The 19916-nt window shown below is 55.9% G+C and overlaps 1 protein-coding gene across 2 annotated transcripts; it reads right to left on the reverse strand.

Annotated features, from left to right (window-relative positions):
- Positions 1-345: 345 nt before the first annotated feature.
- On the reverse strand, positions 346-18637 carry EDN2 (endothelin 2). Of its 2 annotated transcripts, XM_082614042.1 has the most exons (4): positions 6204-6378; positions 5690-5852; positions 3982-4104; positions 346-1036 (listed from the first exon to the last, which is right to left on the reverse strand). In XM_082614042.1, exons 1-4 carry the CDS (start codon positions 6265-6267, stop codon positions 943-945), a joined length of 444 nt encoding a protein of 147 aa, XP_082470168.1. In that variant the 5' UTR covers positions 6268-6378; the 3' UTR covers positions 346-942. The 2 variants fall into 2 exon arrangements, with proteins under 2 accessions (XP_082470168.1, XP_082470167.1); XM_082614041.1 differs by lacking the exons at positions 346-1036; positions 6204-6378 and adding an exon at positions 18417-18637 and having other exon boundaries at positions 3854-4104.
- Between the last annotated feature and the right edge of the window lie 1279 nt (positions 18638-19916).

A 19916-nucleotide genomic window follows, 5' to 3' on the forward strand; every position in this document is an offset into this window, starting at 1 on the left:
AACTGAATCACTTTGCTGTACACCTGAAACTAGCATAATATTGTTAATCAACTATACCCCAATATAGAATAAACTTAAAAAAAAAACTGCAAATGGCTGTCTGGGCACATGATAGACAAAAGTCCAGAGAGGGTGGGTTAGCAACCAGAGATGCCCAGCCAGGGCACAGGGGCGTGGAACTCAGGGCTTCAGCCACCTGTCCCAGGCTCTTTTCTTCCCCTTCCTGTGTTCCCTTCACTTCCAAGCAACCCCTTGCTGAGAGATGCCTCCCACCCCCTCCTCAGCCAAGACAAAATACTAGAGTACCCTTTCATTGTTTATTACAAACACAAGTTCACAGGTAAATAATTGAGAGTCTAAAAAAATACATTAAAATAAATAATCGGAGTTTTCAAAGTTCTCAGAGCAAATAAGTTATATACAGACAGGTGAAGCAGACCAGGCCCTTCTCATCAGGAGTGTCCCCGGGTATGAGGGTACAAGGACTCTGGGTGGGGGGAGAGCTGGAGGGGACAGACGGGGCCCAACTGGGACTTAAGTCCTGGATAGACCCATCCAGCCTCTACAGCTGGCTTAGGTGTGAACGTCCACCACTGCACATCATTCCTGGTTTGCAGCCACTAGACAGGACACCTCTTGGAATGTGGCCTCCAGGTTAGCGCACTCCCCACGCTGTTCCTTTCAGCAGGGCTGTCGGGCCAGAGCCAGCATGGGGGGCCGGGCTGCAGCCTGGAGGCTGATGGCTTTCCTGGGCAGTGTGAGGGCATAGAGCTGCCTTGAGGGAGGCCTCCTCCACAGGGCAAGGAGGCCAGAGCTTGTGCCAACTCCAGCAGGTGGGTTTCCTGGCCCAGGAAACAGGCGGAGGGTCTCCCAGCCTTAGGATGCCCCTCTCCTCCCGGCTCCACACAGGCTTTCTTCCCAGAGTTCCTCCAGCTTCCAGAGCTATCTCTTCCTCCACCTGGAGTGTGTAGGCCTGGGATCCCTTGTTGCTTTCTGCTGTTGCCTAGCAAAGCGGATCTGGGCTGCAGAAATGTCCCTGGAATCGAGAGAGGTCAATTAAGCATCTCAGGAAATATAGATCATTTGAGAGTTCCCTGTGAGAGGCAGCGGCCATAGGGGATGGATCCCTTACTCACAGCCATGGGGTCAGCGGGTGGCCACAGCTGACCCTGAAAACAAGGTCTGAACATCAAGGAGAGGCCAGACCAGTCAGAAGCTGCTCTGCCCACAGGGAGCTTTGGCAAAACTGACGTTCAACATCAAGTGCCACCAGAGTGACTGGACAGCTAAGAGCAGCCCGGTGGATTCCCCCGACCGCCCTCCCACTTCCACACCTCTGTCCGTGCTGCTCCTTCCAGGCTGTTTATCTTCTGCTCACCCAAACTCCACCTCCTAAAATTCCCATTCCTCAAGGTCCAGCTCAAGGTGGTCCAACCCAGACAGGTATGGGTCCTAGCTGCCCTTTGAACTTGGCTGAGACACTGGTGGGGACTCTGGTGTCATCCAAGTGGCCTCATCCTGGCTCAAGGCATTCTAGACTGGGAGCTAGGAGGCTGGCTTTGGTTCCCAGCTATGGGAACTTGGACAAGGGTCTCAACCTTCCTGAGCCCCTTTCTTGGTCTGCAAAATAAAATCAGGCCTCAACTTGTGTGAGGCTGAGTACAGGTTGGCAAAGCAAACTCTTTGCTAATGACGAAATGCCAAACACTTGAAAAGTCCTATCTTGAATTTTTTCATCCTAAGACAGTTCCTAAGTATATGCTGGGTCCTACCTATCCCACCATCCTGCCTTTTCTCCTATGCTTCTGCCTCCCCACAGAAATGGGAGCTCCCGAGGGGCCAGGCTGCACCCCGGCACTGGCCAGCCCGGAGGAGCCCTCAGGGACAGAGGTGGGGATGGCAAAGGCCTGCAGAGCTCCCTCAGGCTGGGCCCTGTTTGAGTGTCTTCATGTGTGTCAACTTGTCTAACCTACAACAAGCCCATGAGGTGGATGCACTGCTGTCCCCGCCTCACAGACAGGAATCGGAAGCACAGAGAAGTTAAGTGATAAGACCAAGGTCACAAAGCTTGTTTGTGGTAGGGCTGGGGTTCAAGTCAGGAAGTTCTGGCTCAGAAGCTGCCCCTTTAGTCACTGTGCTGCATGGTTGCTGTGGGGTTTCTTTCTTTTTTTCTTTTTGGCTGCGTTGTGTCTTCATTGCTGCACGCGCGCTTTCTCTAGTTGCGGTGAACAGGGGCTACTCTTCATTGCCGTGCACGGGCTTCTCATTGCAGTGGCTTCTCTTGCTGTGGAGCACAGGCTATAGGCGCACGGGCTTCAGTAGTTGCAGCACGCGGGCTCAGTAGTTGTGGCTCGTGGGCTCTAGCGCGCAGGCTCAGTAGTTGTGGCGCACGGGCTTAGTTGCTCCGCGGCATGTGGGATCTTCCCTGACCAGGGCTCGAGCCCGTGTCCCCTGCATTGGCAGGCGGATTCTGTGCCACCACTGTGCCACCAGGGAAGCCTGGCTGTGGGGTTTCTGTTCTCAAGTCAGTTTGGTTTGGACAAACGTTCATGGGCACCTCCTGGGTGCCAAGCCTTGAGCTGAGCCATGCTGAGGCCGCCAGGGAGGCAATCCAGTCTGGGACACAGAGAGGGAGCAAGCCGGGTAGTTGGCCCCTCTGGACCCCAGCATGTGGGAGATGCTTGATTCAGACACAGACTGAATGAACACCTGTGGACCTTCCACAGTCACAAGCCCTCGAACCCTCTATAAAAGTCCACTTCCAGGTCTGGTGGTAACAAAGAGCATAGTAGTTAAGAGCACAGGCTCTGGAGTTGGCCAGAGGACAGCTTGCTATGTGACCTTGGGCAAACACCTTCACCTCTCTGAGCTTCTATTGGGAAATGTGCAAGGCATACAGAAGATGCTCAATCAGTGCAGGTGCCCCTCACCTCAGCTGCTGGAGGAGCTCTCCTGCTGTGGCCCATGTCTTGCCAGCCTGGAACACAGCTGCAGAGGACTCACTGCCTGGGACTACCACAGCTTCAGTCCTAAACGAACAGCATTAAGGCCCAAGTGAGGGGCTGTCCAGGGCCCCAAGGCCACCTGGCTGCAAGCCTGGCCCAGCCGCCATCCCCCGCCCCGCCCTCAGGAGCAGATCCATTTCCACCCTGTGCACCTGGCATCCTTCCTTTCCCCAGTGGGGTGGGGACTGAGGAAAACTGAGTTACGGGGAATGTGTTCTTAGCCTCAGAAAGAGGCAGCTGGGTGGCCGGCCTTCCCAGAATCCAGCCACCTGCAGCTGAGCCGGGCCCTTTGCAGGGGAAACTGAGGCAGGGGTGGAGCCACAGCTGGAGTCTCAGGGGAGGAGTTTCTCATAAACTGTCATGGGAACAGGAGGCTAGGGATGGTGAAGTCAGTTTCTACTTTCCCACATGCTCCAAGTGGAGGAGGGAAGGAAGAAAGTCTCTCATCCCTTTTATAGATGGGAAAACTGAGGCCCAGAGGGTGCAGAGACTTGGCAAAGGCTCTCCCAGCAGCTCTGTGACTCCTCTGGGATGGTGCCATGGCCTCCCAACTCCGAATGTTACTTCTCAACCGAGAAGGCTCCGAAGTTCCCTGAGCCTCAGGTCCGAACCCAGAAGCCCTTGTCAGTGGACAAGGCTGAAGGCCCAGCTCTCCATCTGACTAGCTGTGTGGCCTGACAGGACAAGTCCTGTCCCCTCTCTGGGCCTGAGCTGCCTCAGCTGTCACCTAGGGAGAATCCCCCCTGCCTGGGAGTAGGGACGTAATGCTCTCAGAAGCCCCCAGAGCTGGGCAGTGAGGGGGGTGGCACTCAGGGGTGACTGGTTCCCCACAGGAGGGTATGCTGCCCAACAACCCAGGGCAGCCTCTGGGCCCCTAGGACTCTGCTCCTCTGCTGGCCCCCCAGACACCCTGCCCTCCAGGGCAGATCCAGACCAGCAGCCACCCCTGGGCCCTGCAGGCTGGGTGCCCACTTACCAGGGCCTTTGATGGCAGAAGGTGGCACAGGCGGGATCCCTGGCACTGTAGCATTCACAGCGCCTTGGCAGAGAGCGGCGTTGGCGTCTTGGCGGGTTTCCCAGGCCGTAAGGAGCTGTCTGTCTGTGGGCGGGCAGCCAGCAAGGTAGTGGTGTAGGGTAGAGAGAGAGAGAGAGAGAGAAATTGAGAGAGGGGATTAGATAAACCAGGACGACTGGCAAGCTGAGACTGTCCACACTGCACACTGAGATGGCCACCCATGCCACCAGGGTGGCAGCAAAAGCAACCAGCTCCTGACCTCAAGAAGTCCCACCACAGGCTCTTCCTTAGGTGTCAGGTAGCCCAGGGCAAGACCCTTCCCCTCTCTGGGCCTTTGCTCCCCCTCAACTCCCCCGGTCCTGCTCAGTAGGACTCTCAACATGGGGAGGAGGGGGTGGAAGCTGTCCTTCCTGCCCCTCCCCGCCCGCCCGGACAGGAGCATTAGCTGATGCAACCAGGCTCGTCCTCCTGTCCTCAGAGAACACCTTCAGCTTGTCCTGGAGGAGGGGGGGAAATGCCATCTCACAGAAGTAAACATGCAGGCTCACAGCTAAGCTGCCCCCACCTCGTCACCACTTGCCTGGAAGGGTGACAAATGTTTCTTAGAGTCTGTTTTCTGTTGTTGTTTTTTTAAAAGTTTTATTGGAGTATAGTTGCTTCCCAATGTTGTGTTAGTTTCTACTATTCAGCAAAGTTGTTTCTTAGAATTTTGACTTAAAAATGGTGTGTGTGTGTGTGTGTGTGTGTGTGTGATCAGTTGAGATAGAGTTCAGATTCAGTCTGGCCAAGGCAGGCCAGGGGCAGGGCAGGGGCCCTGTGGTCGGTTGGACCAGCACCTTGGGTGCCAGTGCTAATTTTAGACGATGTGGTTGGAGCTGTAAAGACTCCAGGTAGACCCAGCACACAGGGACTGGCAGGGTTCCCGCCCTGAGCCAGTGTTTGGATGCGGATTAGCTCCACACACGTTTACGGGCCGGGCTTCTCTTGTCTTCTGTAATTTGGGGAAGGAAAAAAAAAACACAAAAACACAGAGAAACTTCAACTTGAAGTATGCAGTGGCCCGGAGGCAGTGCGGGTGCAGACAGAACAGACAGCCCTGGGCCCGCACCCTGGCTCTGCCAGGTGACACAGAGCAGGTTTCTCATCTGTCATTTGGCGACAACAGCAGTACCTGCCTCATGGGGAGGATGGGGGGTGGAGGGCGGCTCATGAGATGATAACGTGCAAGCAGTGCTTGGCGTAGGGAATGGTGCAGTCAAGACGTGGGTGCTGTCATTGATCGTATTATTCTTGGAACATTATGCAGAGGCTGCATGGCAGAGCCGCTGTGAGCTCTGGCATCCGCAGACCTAGGATGGAGCCTCCGCCTACCACTTACTCCTTCCTGTGTGATCTTGCGAGAAGCACCTAACCTCTCTGAGCCTCAGTACCCTGATCTGGAAAATGGAGCCAATACTTTCTTACCAGGCTATTGTGAGGATTCTCATGAGATAGCCCTCTATACTGCTCAGGCAGCCCCCACGTAGGAGTTGAAGCAATAGCGGATCGCTACTGATATTAGCCCAATACCCCCAGGGAGAGCTCTGTAGTGTGCCAGAGGTTCCCCGGCATGCCAGCACCCCTTACTCCTGCCCCCTGCAGCCCCACTTGGATCCCCACGGAAGCTCACCCGGGAGTGTTCACCCAGATGATGTCCAGGTGGCAAAAGTAGACGCACTCCTTGTCGAGCCAGGAGCTGCAGGAGCAACGGCGAGGCCGCAGGTGGGAGCCTCGGGCACGGGGCAAGGGCGCTGGCTGCTCTGGGGTGTGGGTGGCCGCGGCCTGGCTCTTGCCTGCATGCACAGGAGGGAGAGAAAGGTGGAGAGGTGGGTCAGGGCGCCTGGCACAGCTGCGATTGGGGACCCGCCGGGCTCCTCCTCTTGCATAATTGAGGAAGTAGGCATTCTCACTGCTCAGGAGCTCCAGGCCAACCCCGGGGAAGCCCCAGCGGCTCTTGGGGGGAAAGGCTAGTGGCTGCCCTGGGACTGCATCACTTCTAATTGCACAGCCCCATGCAGCCACCATGCTGTGGGGCTCCTGCCCCTGTATGCCCTCAGCTGGCTTGGAGGGCACAGCAGCCCCAGGGGGAGACACAGACAAACAAACCCAGAGGCTGCTGCAGCAGCCGAGGCCAGGGGGCTCACCTTCGTGCAGGGCCACGAGCAGGGCTAGAGCGATGGAGCACCAGGCGGTGGGCATGGCGACCATGGTGGTGGCGGAGTGGGCAGGCTGGACCGGAGCAGGGAGCGCGCCTGTTGCCAGCGTCCTGCTGCCAAGCTGAGCCGATAGCTCATTGCCTCGGTGCCCTGGCTGCCACTTATAACACCAGGCACGGCCCCGCCCCTGCCCGTCCGCCCTGCCCCGCTGCACCGGTGGGCCGGGAGCCAGGGACAACGCCTCCTCCCAGGGCGCCTGGCCCGCCCCAGCCCCCGCGGTGTGGGGAACAGGAGGGGGGGAGGAAAGAGGGGGAAGGGAAGGCCCCTGCTCCTCCCTCTGAGCCTGGAGCACCTCCCGGAGTCCTGAGGCTCCCCTGCTGCCCCCAGGGACCCCTCCCAGTCCCACTGGGCCTCCTCAGATTATCCCCCAAGTGTCCTGAGCCCCCTCCCTCACTTTCCGAGGCTGCTCCACAGGTCTTGCCCAGAGCTCAGAGTTTGGAGTGAGAGGTCCCATGAGCAAAAACCTCCCTTTCCTTGGAGGAGACCCTGCTTTTCTGCCTGCCTACTGCCAACCAGGTGGTGGGTGTCCCTTCCGGGGTGTGAGAGGTAAAAGATCTGCTCAAGGCTGTGTGGCCTTGGGCGAGTCAGAGCCCTCTCTGGGCCTGCTTTTCCCAGTGAAGGACACAGCTCAACCCTGACCTCTGACTAGCCTGGAGTTGCTTCCTCCCCCCTCGCCCCAGGAAGAACCCTTCTTCCCTTGTTCCCCAGCCCCCCCACCCCACCCCCGGGGGCCTGGGAACAGGAATTCTGGTCCCCTCCAGAACCTCTTCAGTTGAGCAGCCACCGCCAAGGACATCTCTCCTGGGCCTCAGTTACCTTGTTTGCAAAACAAAGCCAAAATGGTGGGTACTGAACCTGTTTGGCTCATAGACTCCCTCAATACTAAGAAGGGGCCTTCAGATGGCTTGTGGGCACACACATCAAGTGCCCCTTAGAAGGCCTCCCATCTCGGACATGACAGGATGTCTTGGCTCACCTCTGTGACTTTCTGCAAAAAAAGGCCAAGTGGTGGAGGGGCTCCCAGGGGGCCAGTGTTCTGCTTCTGCCCCTCTGCTGGCTCAGAATCCACCCTTCTCAGGGACCCTGTCTTCAGGCACAAGAGGAAAGGCCCTCTCATTTCTCGGAACTCCCAGAACCCGTGTTCTTATGCCTGACTCATGACATTGGGCTTATCTTCTCAATGATCTCGAGGTCCAGAACTCCAGAGACGGCTGGGCCTGGAGCCTGCCTGCCACACAGCAGGAGCCTCTGAGTGGGTGCTCTCCCATGGAGGAGGGAATGAATGAATAAAGGCCTGGATTTGAACTGTGGAAATCCAGGAACCCAGGCTGCCCAAGTTTTAGTTCCTGTGTTCAGCTGCTCTTTTACCATTAGACATTTAGGAAGGGAGAAATAGATGACCATGAAAAAACAGGCAGTTCTGTTTCTTCCCAGGGTTTGTGCATGTGTGTACACATGTATGTATGCGATCCTGGTAGAGCAGGGCAGAACGGAACAAAGAAGGGAGATACTTCCTTCCCCCAGGCTGGCTCAGGCTGCAGTGGAAGCAGAAACAAACATTTCTGAGCACCTACTGTGTGCTCAGGGCACTACAGACCCCTCTCCTTCACAGCCCCGGACACAGCTGTTCTCATCTGGGTACCAGCTCCACTGCTGCCCGGGAGAAAATGGAGACTCTGACAAGAGCCCAGCCCGGCCAAGGTCACACAGCTGGTGGACGCAGAGCCCGGATTGGAACTTGGGTCTTGGTCTCTCCAGTAAAGCACAGTGACTCCCCACCCAGTGCTCACGCCCTACCCCGCCTGGTGCCTCTCTAAGAATTTAGAAGAGTATTTCTGGAATGAGGTGAGCAATGCTCTCAGTCATTTCTATGAGTCTCCAAGGGAATATAAATACAGAATTAAGCTAGGTTAGGCTTGGGGTCGGGAGTGGGGGGTGGAGGGGGGGAAGAGGATTCGAACTACTGAAGCATGAAGAGAAGACAGAGGAAAAGCAGGTCAGCGGGGAGAAGGAGGGGATCAGGGAGTGGAAGAAAATAAACAGGGAGGCTGATAAAGACAGGTAGGGAGAGAGAGAGGACAAGGAAGCAGAGTGTAGCGAGAAAGAATGATCTCGGATTTGAGAAAGTAAAAGAGAAAAGACCATCGGAGTGAGAGCGAAGGTTCTAACGTGTCTAATCTTTACACAAATGCAAAGAGCCTGCTCAGGACAATAGGCAACCAGAGGCTCCGAGTCTGGGAAACATAATAGAAGAATTAAACGGACCAGGAGACAGGATCCTTCTCTGGTGTGAAAGGAGGTTGACGACAGGGCAGGGGTCACCACCGGCAACACAGGGTCAGCTTAGGAAGCTGTGCCCAACTCCAGTTTCCCTCTTTCCTTGCCCTCAGCTCGAGCCGGGAAAGCAGGGCTCCTGTGAAATGAAGAGACCGGACCTGGGAACCTGAGTGAGCCCAGTTCTTATGGCGTGAAAGAATTCCGGGAACAACGTTACCCCACTGGCAAGAGTTGGTTTCCAGGTAGAGAAAATTAAGCTGAGTTAAAAATAGCCAGACCCGGGCTTCCCTGGTGGCGCAGTGGTTGAGAGTCCGCCTACCGATGCAAGGGACACGGGTTCGTGCCCTGGTCCGGGAAGATCCCACATGCTGCAGAGCGGCTGGGCCCGTGAGCCATGGCCACTGAGCCTGCACGTCCGGAGCCTGTGCTCCGCAATGGGAGAGGCCACAACAGTGAGAGGCCCACGTACCGCAAAAAAAAAAAAAAAAAAAAAAAAAAAAAGCCAGACCCATCCCCCTATGTCTCTTGGCCTGGGCCCTGACAGTCACCTCTATGCCTCCTGGCTGATGTGGCTGCACAGACCCCCCCAATCCCATTGCCCTGGCTCCTTCCAACTGCCCCAGCCAGCTGCTCTGCAGCACTGCCTCAACCCTCACCTGGCCCCGCTACCTGACTGGTAAAGGCTGGTAAAGTCTACAGGTGGAGGGGCAGGGGTTCATGGAAGGTCACCCTGTCAGAAGTTGGAGGGAATTGTTTTGCACACAAAATAATTTGCTCCACTTATGCTTGGCACCAGCCTAGTCCAAGAAGGAGAGGGCAGGCTGGCACAAGAGGTGTATTTCTGGGTGAGACACCGTGCTAGGAACTGCCCTCTAGAAATCATCTCTGCTCTTCACTCCCATTTGGCAGATGAGATAACTGAGGTGCAAGAGGAGGAGCAACTTGCTCAAGACAGTGATGGGCTGGACATGTTCTCTCGGCTACTAATCCGGCCCCACCCTTTCCTGCACAGCAGTGAAGCTCCCAGGGGTCCAAGCTGAGCCCAAGACCCTGGGTCCCTTTGAAAAGGACTGTCAAGAAGGATCCCACTGGGATCTCAGGAAGGCTGGGGCACTGGGACGGGTCTAGGCTACCTTCCTGTGGACCCCAAAGTTCCCTCGATCACCCCTGTGCTACTAGTAAATTTGGTCCCATCGAATAGCTGTCCAGCTGAGTGGGATGGAGGGTGCACAGGAGTGAGGATTAGACGTCCTCGTGGTGATGCCCAACAGGGCAGGAAAGGGCTGGAGCAGGTGCCTGGTGTTGCAGGAGCGGCCCCAGCTTTGCTATTCATGCTGTGTGGGCTTGGGCAAGTCTTGTCCCTTCCCTGGCTTCCCTGGACAGCTTTCCTCCCTTCCCATTGACCAAGGGGGGGGGGGCGTTCTCAGCTCTGACAGCCTACAACAGGCAGAATCAACCTGCCCTGAGTTTCCAGCACCCCAAATGCAAGCCCTGCAGACGCTGTAACTGCATCACTATCGCTCTTGCTCCCAGCTTGGAACCCTTCGTTCTCTCACCTTCTGGAAAACCAGTCACTCTCCTGTTGCCACCTGGTCCCACCAGGTTTCAGGAAGTTCTGTTTGCAGCCCCAGCAGAAGGGACACAGAGTCTCAGCTGCAGGCACATACCGTGCAGGCAGCTTAGCAGAACGAGCAGCGGGGCAGATGGGGCTGGCCAGAGGGAGATGTCTGGAGCCTACAGGGAATGGGGGGCTGGGGAGGGTTTGGCTCTGGAGCCAACCTGAATTGGGGATTTAGGGACTGAGGGAAGTAAGACATTCCCACCATGACCTGCCCCCAAGCTATATCCCCATGGCTGCGGGTCAGGACTACCCCCACTTAAGCCTGGGGCCACTCAGCCTCAGGGCGTCTTTCCAGTGGGTGGTCTGGGCCTCCTGCCATCGGCCAGAGCTCACCCTGAGCCAGCAGGGCCTGCCACCGCCCACAGCATCATCCCCATGCTGGGTCCCTGCAAGCGCGGCCTCGGCTCTGTGGGGCCAGCTCCCCTGGTCTCTGCCTCTTCCCTCAGAGGACACCCCCTTCCTAATTCTCCTCCTCCCTCCAGCTCAGCCCATTGGAAAGATTTATAGGTCCCACATAAACTACTTTTAAAGGAATAATTCATGTGCCCTCTCTGTTATTAATCTGAGGGTAATCAGAACAGGGTCAGAGAGGCCCATGGAACTGCTGGAATTTCAGCTAAAAACAGACACTGTTCAGTAAAGGCTCCCTTGTCAAGAGGCATGTGAGTCCCGCTGGACTTTTTGAAATAAGAAAACCAACCCAGGGACTCAGCATCCAGGATGGAAATCTTTGCACTTGAAGTTTTGGAGTTACCTCCAAAGTGCTAAGGGCCCAGTCCCCCACTGGGGTAGGTGTGCATTTCGTGAGCGTTTAATATATTCCAGGCTCTGCACATAGCACAGGGAGATCAGCTCGGTGCTTTGTTACCACCTAGAGGGGTGGGATAAGGAGGGTGGGAGGGGGACGCAAGAGGGAGGAGATATGGGGATATACGTATACGTATAGCTGATTCACTTTGTTGTACAGCAGAAACTAACACAACAATGTAAAGCAATTGTACTCCAATAAAGATGTAAAATATATATATATATTCCAGGCTCTGTGTTAGGGGATTTACATACATTTATCTCCATTAATTGTCATAACATACCTAAGGGGTGGGTACTATAATTAGTTCCTATTTTATAAATGAGGAACCTGAGGCTCATGCCTTGCCCAATGTCAGACAGCTAGGAAATGGCAGAGCCAACACTGTGTAACTCCAAAACCCTAACCCTCAGGCCTGTGTGCTCTCCTCATGGACCCTGTTTTGTTTACACTTAGATTAATAACAAACAGGACACATCAATTATTCCTTTAAAAATACAGCCCACGCGGAGCCCTCTGGCAGCAACTCTTCTCCAGAGGTCACCTCTTTTCTCCTAACCCGGCAGAGCGCCCTGTGCAGTCTGGGGAAGTGGGAAACCCAGGAACAGGCCTGCATCCATGGGGGGTGAGGGGTGCATCACTCCCACAGCTAAAACACAGCATGTTGCCTATGCCTGTGAGGCCAGTGGCCTAGGCCTGGTCACAGCCGCTAGGTCGGCGTGGGAAGTCCACACCTATTTCACCGGATACCCAAAACAGAACTGGGAGACAGGCTGGGCTCATGACTCTTCACTTGACAGATGAGGTCTTTCCAGATAAGATTCTCACTGTACAGATAAAGAAGTGACTTAGGGTCACACAATGAACAAGAGGCAGGGCTAGACCTTTTTCCCTTATACTTGTCTGCTATGGGACCAACAGCCTGTATCACACATATCCAATGATCCTCTCATCTATTCACCTACCCACCCATCCATCCATCCATCCATCCATCCACCCACCCACCCATCCTTTCTTGTATTGATCCATCCGTTTATCCATTATCTAACCTTTCAGCTATCCTTCCATCCATACATCTACACAACCAATCTCCCATGCATCCATCTTCCTTCATGACAGATGTGGTTAGAGAAATTAGAAAGGTCCAAGAGCTTTGAATGGTGTGTTAAACTTGTCCTGGAAACATCTGGTTATTTCCTGGGGAGAGGTGTCACCTCGCGGAGCCGATGAGCTCACTGAGACATAGTCTTCTCTGGAATCCCCACCCCAGGGCCTAGCACACAGGCTTGGGCACATGGTCTGTGCCCAGTGCTGGAGTGAATGTACAGGATGACTTTATCTCACCAGACAAATCCTGCTCCTGCAGAGACACCCCTTCTGATGAAGAAGATTTAAGTCCCTTTTTCTGCCTGATACCATCTTCAAAATGCTCTATGGATGAAGACTTGACATAATCTTTAAGAGAAAAAGACAGCCAGCCAGAGAGGGAAAGGCCCTTGGCTTATACCTAGGTGAGGAAACTGAGGTCCAGGGAGGAGGAACAGCCTGCCAGAGGTCACCCTACCAGCCCTGGATCCTGGGAACTCAGAATGCCTGGACTCTTCTCTTTGAGGCCTAGCCCCTGCACTTGGAGGGGCTGGAACCCCAGTCTTCTCCTCTATCCACCACCACCAGCCAAGACATGCAGCTAATAGTTTTTCAGAGTCACACCCACCCCGTTGCCTGGAACCCATATTTTCCAGGACACACCCAGTGCCCGACCAGGAGGCTGTCTTCCCTCTGGGAAGGGGTGAGCCACCAGGAGGCTGGTCCACGCAGAAATACAGTATTTTGTTCTTCGTTTAAATGTTAGCTAAGTATAAGTGCTTATTGCCTCTGTCATCAGGCTGGCAAGGCCCGGGGTTCCTGCTGTGATTCTAGGCCGACATTCCAGAGCAGAGATGGGCCTGGGATACCTCCTTGCCTAAAGGCCTCGGCCTGCCCGCCCAGCTCTTTGGAATCCTGAGCCATGAACGACCCAGGAGGGGCACAGCTGGGCTCTGGCAGGCAGGAGGGAGGCCAGGAGCTGAAGCTGCTGCCTGGGGCCGGCTCAGGGTATGGGGGTGAGTCAGGGGCCAGCCCACCCTGGAACCTCTGAGGTTTGGTGGATCTGGCTGCCAGCTTCAAAGCCCTGTGACTCAGGCTCCAATCTCCCCCCTTCCCCCCGTGGACAAGTGCCCAGCACTGTGTCAGGCCAGAAGTAGTGCAGGGCAGGGGCGGCCAGTCTGGGCTCTGGTTTTGTTGCTCACCAACCGTGTGACCGAGGGCACACCACTGTTTAATCTTCCTGAGTGTCAGAGGCCACATCCATCAGAGGCACCTAAGAAGAAAAATCCTATCTTCCAGCTGCTGGGAGGCTTTGTGGCAGAGCCCATGGAAGGTTGGGCCTGTTGCCTGGCGCGGGGGGTTCTCTTGGCCAGCATCTGCCCTCTCTTCCTCACTCCGGGCTGCAGGGCGTGTGAGGCCCTCTTGGTGCGGACACACTCCTGGAAAGGAGTGGTGTGTACGTGACTGTGTTGGCGGGATGTTAGTAGAAATTGTGCCATCTTCACGCCATGGGCCAGATGCACCGTGAGTGGCCCTTACTCTGCCATGGGTCACACAGTTCCTCCAAGCACCTGAGGCCAGCCTGGCTTGCTCCACTCACCCATGTTTGCTTTGGCACACCACATGGTGCCACCAGACATGAGGTGTGTTGAGATTTGGATCAATGCTGCCTTCCTATGAAAACCAGGCTTCTGCAGCCAGGACCTGGCCTGGCATCAGAGTGAAGCATCTTGTTAAGCCCAAATGCCCACCCTGGCATCAGGCCTGCTTGGGATCTGACTTGGAGGTATCTTGCCTTCCTTCTCCCACCAGTGCTGACCTGGGTATCCACGGCTTTGGCCTATAAGCCCACTGGGCTTGTCACTCCCTGGATACGCTGCACACTTTCTTGCCTCTCTGCCTCTGTGCAAGATGGGGCCTCCTCTCCTCCTTCCAGTCTTGATTTATTCTGCCCATCCTCAAGGCCCATCACAAATGTTGCCTCCTCCAGGAAGCCTTCCCAACTCCATCCAAGACATGAGCCCTAACCCACCTTTGAACACCCACATTATTCTCATCTATAGCCACCTCTGGCTAGGCCTTATCTTGTGTCTCCGAGGGCAGGCTAATGGCTAAGGGCTCTGATTCTGGTGTCAGGCCTGCCTCTCATCGCATGTGCCTTTCTTCCTTCTTTGAACCCCAGTTTTCTCATCTGTAAAATGGGTATAATCAGGGTACCATGGCTATGTAAGGATTAAATGAGGAAGAGCTCCATCAGTGGCCATCATAATTATTACTGACCACAGCTTGTTACAGAACCTGGTCACACTCTTGGTCTCACTTCATCCTTACCCTATAACCTTTGCAGGTATGTCAGTGTGTCCACTTTCAGACCCAACTTCAGACTCTGAGAAGTTGGAGAGCTTGACCTGTAATGGTCAGGGTTCAAATCCAGGTGTGTCTGACCCCAGGGTCAGTGCTATTTCTACTCCCCCTGCCCTTCACTTATGTGACCTCCCTAGCCTCTGTCCTCTCCTTCAGATCACATGCTCAATAGATTGAATTGGAAATGAGGAGGGTGGAGAAGTTTTTCCTGGGTCCACTCTTCTTCCACTGTCCGCAGCCCAGGCTTGCCGGCTCCCCGTGGCTCAGGCAGCTGCCTCTCAAGCATAATGGGAGAAGATAAAGACAAAGGCTTCCTGGGCTGATGGCTGCAGAACTCAGTTTCCTGCCATGCGTTCCAAGGAAAACACCGGTAGCAGGTGGGACTCTATTACCAAATGAGTTTGGGAAACTGGGTTTCCAGCAGGGCCACTAAGAGCCTCCAGTGCGCAGATGAGCTCTGTGAATCTCCCAGAGTGCTCTCTGAGACTGGGCGGTGTGGGTGTCCCTGGTCCAGGAGGCGGCTCCTGGGCTGGGAAGAGGGGGACGTGGAGCTGCAGGCTGGGGCTCAGCTTCCAACTGGGTGGCTGCAGACAAGCCCCTTCTCTTGTCTGAGCATCAGCTCCGCCCTCCATGAAATGAGGTGCTTCTTGGGTGCCCTGGACACTGTAAAGTGTGAGGCCAGACACAGTCCAGAAAGACCTCTTCGGAGAGCCTTCTGGACCCACTGAGGGAAGTTGGGTGCTCAGCCTGCAGAAGGGACTCTGGAGCTTTCAAACCCAGGAAGCCCTTCCCTGATGCTACTCCATCATCAAAGGAAGAGCCAGACCTTCTCTCTCCATCTCCCTATCATTCATTGAAACCATCCTGGGATCACTAGTGCCTGGCACTTTAAGAATTAATTACAGGGACTTCCCTGGTGGTGCAGCGGTTGAGAGTCCGCCTGCCAACGCAGGGGACAGGGGTTCGAGCCCTGGTCCAGGAAGATCCCACGTGCCGCAGAGCAACTAAGCCTTACTGAAGCCCGTGTGCCTACAGCCTGTGCTCTGCAACAAGAGGAGCCACTGCAATGAGAAGCCCGCGCACCACAACAAAGACTCAATGCAGCCGTAGATAAATAAATGAATTAACTAAAAAAAAAAAAAAGAATTAATTACAGCTACTGTTTATCTAGGTCTGCCTGCATATTTAAACACTATCCTGGCATCAGGATCCCATATGGAATATTCATGGGATGCAGCTGATTATCTTTGCCCTCCTTTTTCAGATGGGTGAACTGAGGTGTCTTGTCGGAGGTCACCCATCTAGCAAGGAAGGAGCTGGGATTTGAACTCAGGTCAGTCTGAGCCCTTGGCCTGAGGCCTCAATCTCAATTCTAGATTTTCCTGTCAAGGCCAGAGAGTCCCCAGAAGCAGGTCCTGGGGGTTGACCTCAGGGCCTGAGTCTGAGGGCAGCAGGAAAAGTGCCCCATGCCTCAGCCTAGCTCCTGGGCTGTAGGCAGCGGAACCCTGGGAGCTGGGGGGAGGATAGTAGTCTGTTTACGCAGTGAGCATTGTGCTAGGTGATGAGGTGAGTGGTGGCTCAGGGTGGGAGGCCCTGAGCGGGTGGGCAGGCAGGCAGTGGGAGCAGCCCAGACCAGGCCAGACCATTGCTGGAGTTCCCTGGAGGAGGAGGTTTGGGGAAGGCAGGGCCGACTCACAGCAGTGAGATCCGACAGGGAGCTGAGATGGTCCAATGACCTCATGCTTTCATCTGAGCCTGGCAAGGAGCCTCAGGCCCAGGTGGGCCTGGTGGGCTCACCCTCGCAGGACAGGCATACCTTCTCTTTGGCCTTCCATAGCCAGGGGGTATCTGGAGACCAGAGGGCTTCCCTGCAGGCTCCCTGAGGTCTGGTGTTGCTGGAACCCTGAACCCCTGCCAGACTGGGAAAGCAGCTGGTATAGGCCACAGAGCAGAGGTATGGGAAACTGAGTCTCACTCCACCGCTGTGCTGTGTGACCTGGGCCAAGCAATTCCAGTTCTCTGAGGTTTTACCTCCTCCTTCGTTTTATATTCATGTGAGGATCTCATAAGCTGGTGATTGTTGTCCAAACCCTGGCACAGAGCTGTTGTCCTGGGGTGTTGGGGGGCAGGGCAGGGGCGGTGGGGAGGGAGGCAGCCATCCCCAGCCAGGAGCCCACAAGAGAATGGAGGATTGTAGTAGGTGGTCCCTGATGACTCTGGCTGCAGAGCCACACACCAGTGTCCTGGCTATTGGCTGTGCAGCCTTGGGTGAGGGCCTTCTGATCTCTGGGACTCAGTTTCCTCATGTGTCAAATAAAAATTATCACCGCAGACTCTCAGAAGGATGCTGGGAGCTCCCATCACCATCCTGGGGCAGGTATCAAGGAGGGAAAGAGCAGGAGCCATTTCTCTGGGGCCCAGAAGCAGTGGGGGAGTCCCCCCACCACGCCTGCCTAGAAGACATGCCTGAGAGCCTTGGGAGGACACTGCCTGCCCCTGGCCCTGAACTCCCCAAGGCTGGTCCAGAGAGGGTGAGGGTTGCCAGGGTCACACAGAAGCCAGCTGAATGGATCCACAATCCAAGGGGAGGGGGCCTTTATCGCCCCAGGTAAGAGGCCCTGAATGGGCCTGGAAGGCCTTGCGGACTCAGATTTGTGTGACGCCTGGGGGTGGGAGGGGAGGGCCAGAGCTGGGCTGGCTCAGGCTGACCATAAAGCAACCACTTCTCCCAGTGCCTCCTCAGCCTGAGTCAGCCCGGGGCTGCTGCTGCTTCTGAGTTCATTGCCTGCCTGCCCGCCTGCCACCCAACCTTGGAACCCAGGCCCCAGGCACAAGGCAGGTCCGTAATAATGACAGCTGTGTGGGAAGCTGTGCCACATGCCAAGCATTCTCTCTGCCTTCATTCATTTGATCTTCCAAACAGGCCTGGGAAGCAGGCAGGGCAGGGCCGGGGAGCAAGGTTCAGAGAAGCTGCATGAGCTGCCCAAGGTCACACAGCCAGGAGCAGAAGAGAAGGGTCTTCAGGTCCCAAGGCCGTGCCCTCTGCCATCATGCAGTAGACAGGCTGAGCCTGCTCTGTCAGACCTGGGCTGGTTCTGTGGGTTTCTGGTCCAGCTGGGATTTGGGGGAAGGGGCCCCAAAGTAATTTCCCTGGAATAGGGACCTGGGAGCGTCTGTGATGAAGGCCCTGGCCCTAAGCGCCAGTGTGTGCTCTGTGTCTGGCTTTGTGTTGGCCAAAAGGGAAGGACAGACAAGGAGCTACCAGACCCCAGAGGAGTGAGTGCCTGCCTCTGCCGGGAGGGTCAGGACGGCTTTCCAGCAGAAGAGACATCCGAGTGAGGCTTTGAAGGCAGAGAAAGCATTCCAGGCAAGGGGAACGGCATGGGGAAAGGCTGGGAGGTCTGAAAGAGCATGACATGTTCTAGGAGCTGCTGCAAACACTGTAAGGGACCCAGGGATGAGAGGAACTTGGAGGCCTGCCTATAGGCTTTGCACGTCCCGCCGGAGCTGACCTCTTTCTGAGTTCAAAGTGGAGTCAGCTCACATCTGCGCCGTGGTAGCCCAGGCCCACTAGGATTCAAACCAGTCCTGGCTTGGGGGGGACTTCCTTCTAGGGCCTTCCCTGGACTATCAGACAAGCCCCAGGTGGGGGACATCACAGCCGGGGGAGGAGCTGCCCAGTCTATTTCTGCACCTGAGAACAAAGCCACCTGGTGGCCACCTCATTCCTGCAAAATCTGAGCAGGCCTCTGACCCCGACATCCCACAAGTCCAAAGAGCTCCACTTTCTCTGAAACCAGGTTGCAATGGGGAAAGAGGCCAGAATGGCAGAGGGATCATGGCAGGGATCTTCCCACTGCCTCATTTTCCCAAGGGGTACAGGCAACTCCGTGCTCCCCAGCCTCCTGGGCGCCCTAAGGAGGCCCAGCCCAGTATAGCCTGGCCTGGCTGGTGACCCCAGGCATAGCTCGCCTCCTCTCTGTACTTTGGTGTTGGCTCAGATGACCACAGGAACCGGTGGTTGGAAGTCTTGTGGAGCCAAATCTGTCTTTTCTTTCGCAGAACACACTTGGATCTTCACTTGTAATTTCCCTGACAACCCCTTGAGGGCGCCCTTCCACAGGCACCCACTTTACAGGTGAGGGCATGGAGGTTTAGTGAGGTGAAATGAGGGACCTGGTCTCAACCGCCAAGGGACAGGGGGCGGGGAGGACACCCGCTGTGCGCCAGACACTGTGACCTGCACTTTAGCATAAAGGGGATACATGCAGATTCCGAAACCTTACAATCTGGGTTCAAATCCTATCTTTGCAGCTCACTGGCACCTGACCTCGTGTAAATCAGTGTCCATGCCTCAGGTTCCCTACCTGTAAAACGGTGATAATAATAGTACCTCCTCATTGGGTTGATGTAAGAATTCCGGAAGATAACATACCAAGTGCTTGCAACCATGCCTGGCACATCCCCATTTGGCAGATGGGGAAACTGAGGCTCAAAGATAAGCAGTGCCCTCGGGCCGGAATTCATCCCCAGCCCGCCGCCTGCGCCCTATCACCCTCCTCACTCCCACGAGGTGGTCCCACTGCCTGATCCTGCCCGGCCATCGCGGGGACCAGCGGGGGCCCCGGTATCTCTCGCTCTCCTGCCTGTTTCAGGAAATCCTAGGACTGGGGGCCCCTGCGGCCAGCGCGGAGCAGGCAAGCGAGCGGAGGACCTGCAGCGGCTGCGCTCGGCCCGCCCTCGCCTCCCGACCAATTTTGGGCAAAGCAGCGGCGGCAGCGGGCGCTACGTGCAGGCGATGAGTCAGCGCGCAGGAATGCGCAGGACGCTTTGTTCCCGGCTCTGCCAACAAACGTGCCGGGCCGGGGCGCGGCGGGGCTTGACTTCACCGCGCGGGCAGCGCTGCCACGTGCCGCCCCGGGACCCGGTTTCAGCTTCCCCGCTGGGGACCCCAGGAGACCTCGGGGAGCCCGGTCCCCTCCCCAAATCTCAGCGGCTCTGCCTCTAAAATGTCCTGGCAGCCCAAGCGCCCTGTGTGGGTCATAGGGCAGCAGCCACCGGGGGGAAGGGCCAGTGGGTGGAACAGAGAGGTCGAGAGGTCGCTTAGCCACAGCAAGACCGTCAGGGTGCCCTGGGGACACTATTTGGGGTCCGGGGCCCGTTCTCTACATGAGGCTGGTGTGGGAGAAGGAAGCAGGGCAGGAGGCCTCCAAGCCCTGACTCCTTCTTGCTGTGTGTCTCCCCCAAGTCACTCCCCTTCTCTGGGCCTGGGTCTGTCCAGCTGACAAGTGAGATGACACTGTCTGTCTTGCTTTTCCCCAAAGTCCTGTGCTGGGTAATGAGGTCTCATGCCTAGATGTGCTTTGGAAAGGAGTGCAGCTGCCTTGAGAAATCTTTGGAAACTACAGGTGGCTACAGTGAGGCCTTTTGTGTGCCGTGCTGGGCCATGCTTTGACCGTTCTAAGTGCGATGCCATCTAAAGATC

This window comes from Mesoplodon mirus (assembly GCF_964341445.2).
Source record: "Mesoplodon mirus genome assembly, chromosome: 3".
In the NCBI taxonomy this organism is placed as follows: domain Eukaryota; kingdom Metazoa; phylum Chordata; class Mammalia; order Artiodactyla; family Ziphiidae; genus Mesoplodon; species Mesoplodon mirus.

Excerpts from the sequence above, each read along its gene's own strand:
- EDN2 (XM_082614041.1), bottom strand. The coding sequence starts at position 18,579 with ATGCCCTCACCTGTAAAGTGGGTGCCTGTGGAAGGGCGCCCTCAAGGG. Across the intron at positions 5,853-18,416 it reads TCATCTGAGCCAACACCAAA|GCAAGAGCCAGGCCGCGGCC; the intron begins GTACAGAGAGGA and ends CTGTGCATGCAG. Across the intron at positions 4,105-5,689 it reads ATCTGGGTGAACACTCCCGG|ACAGACAGCTCCTTACGGCC; the intron begins GTGAGCTTCCGT and ends GCCCGCCCACAG.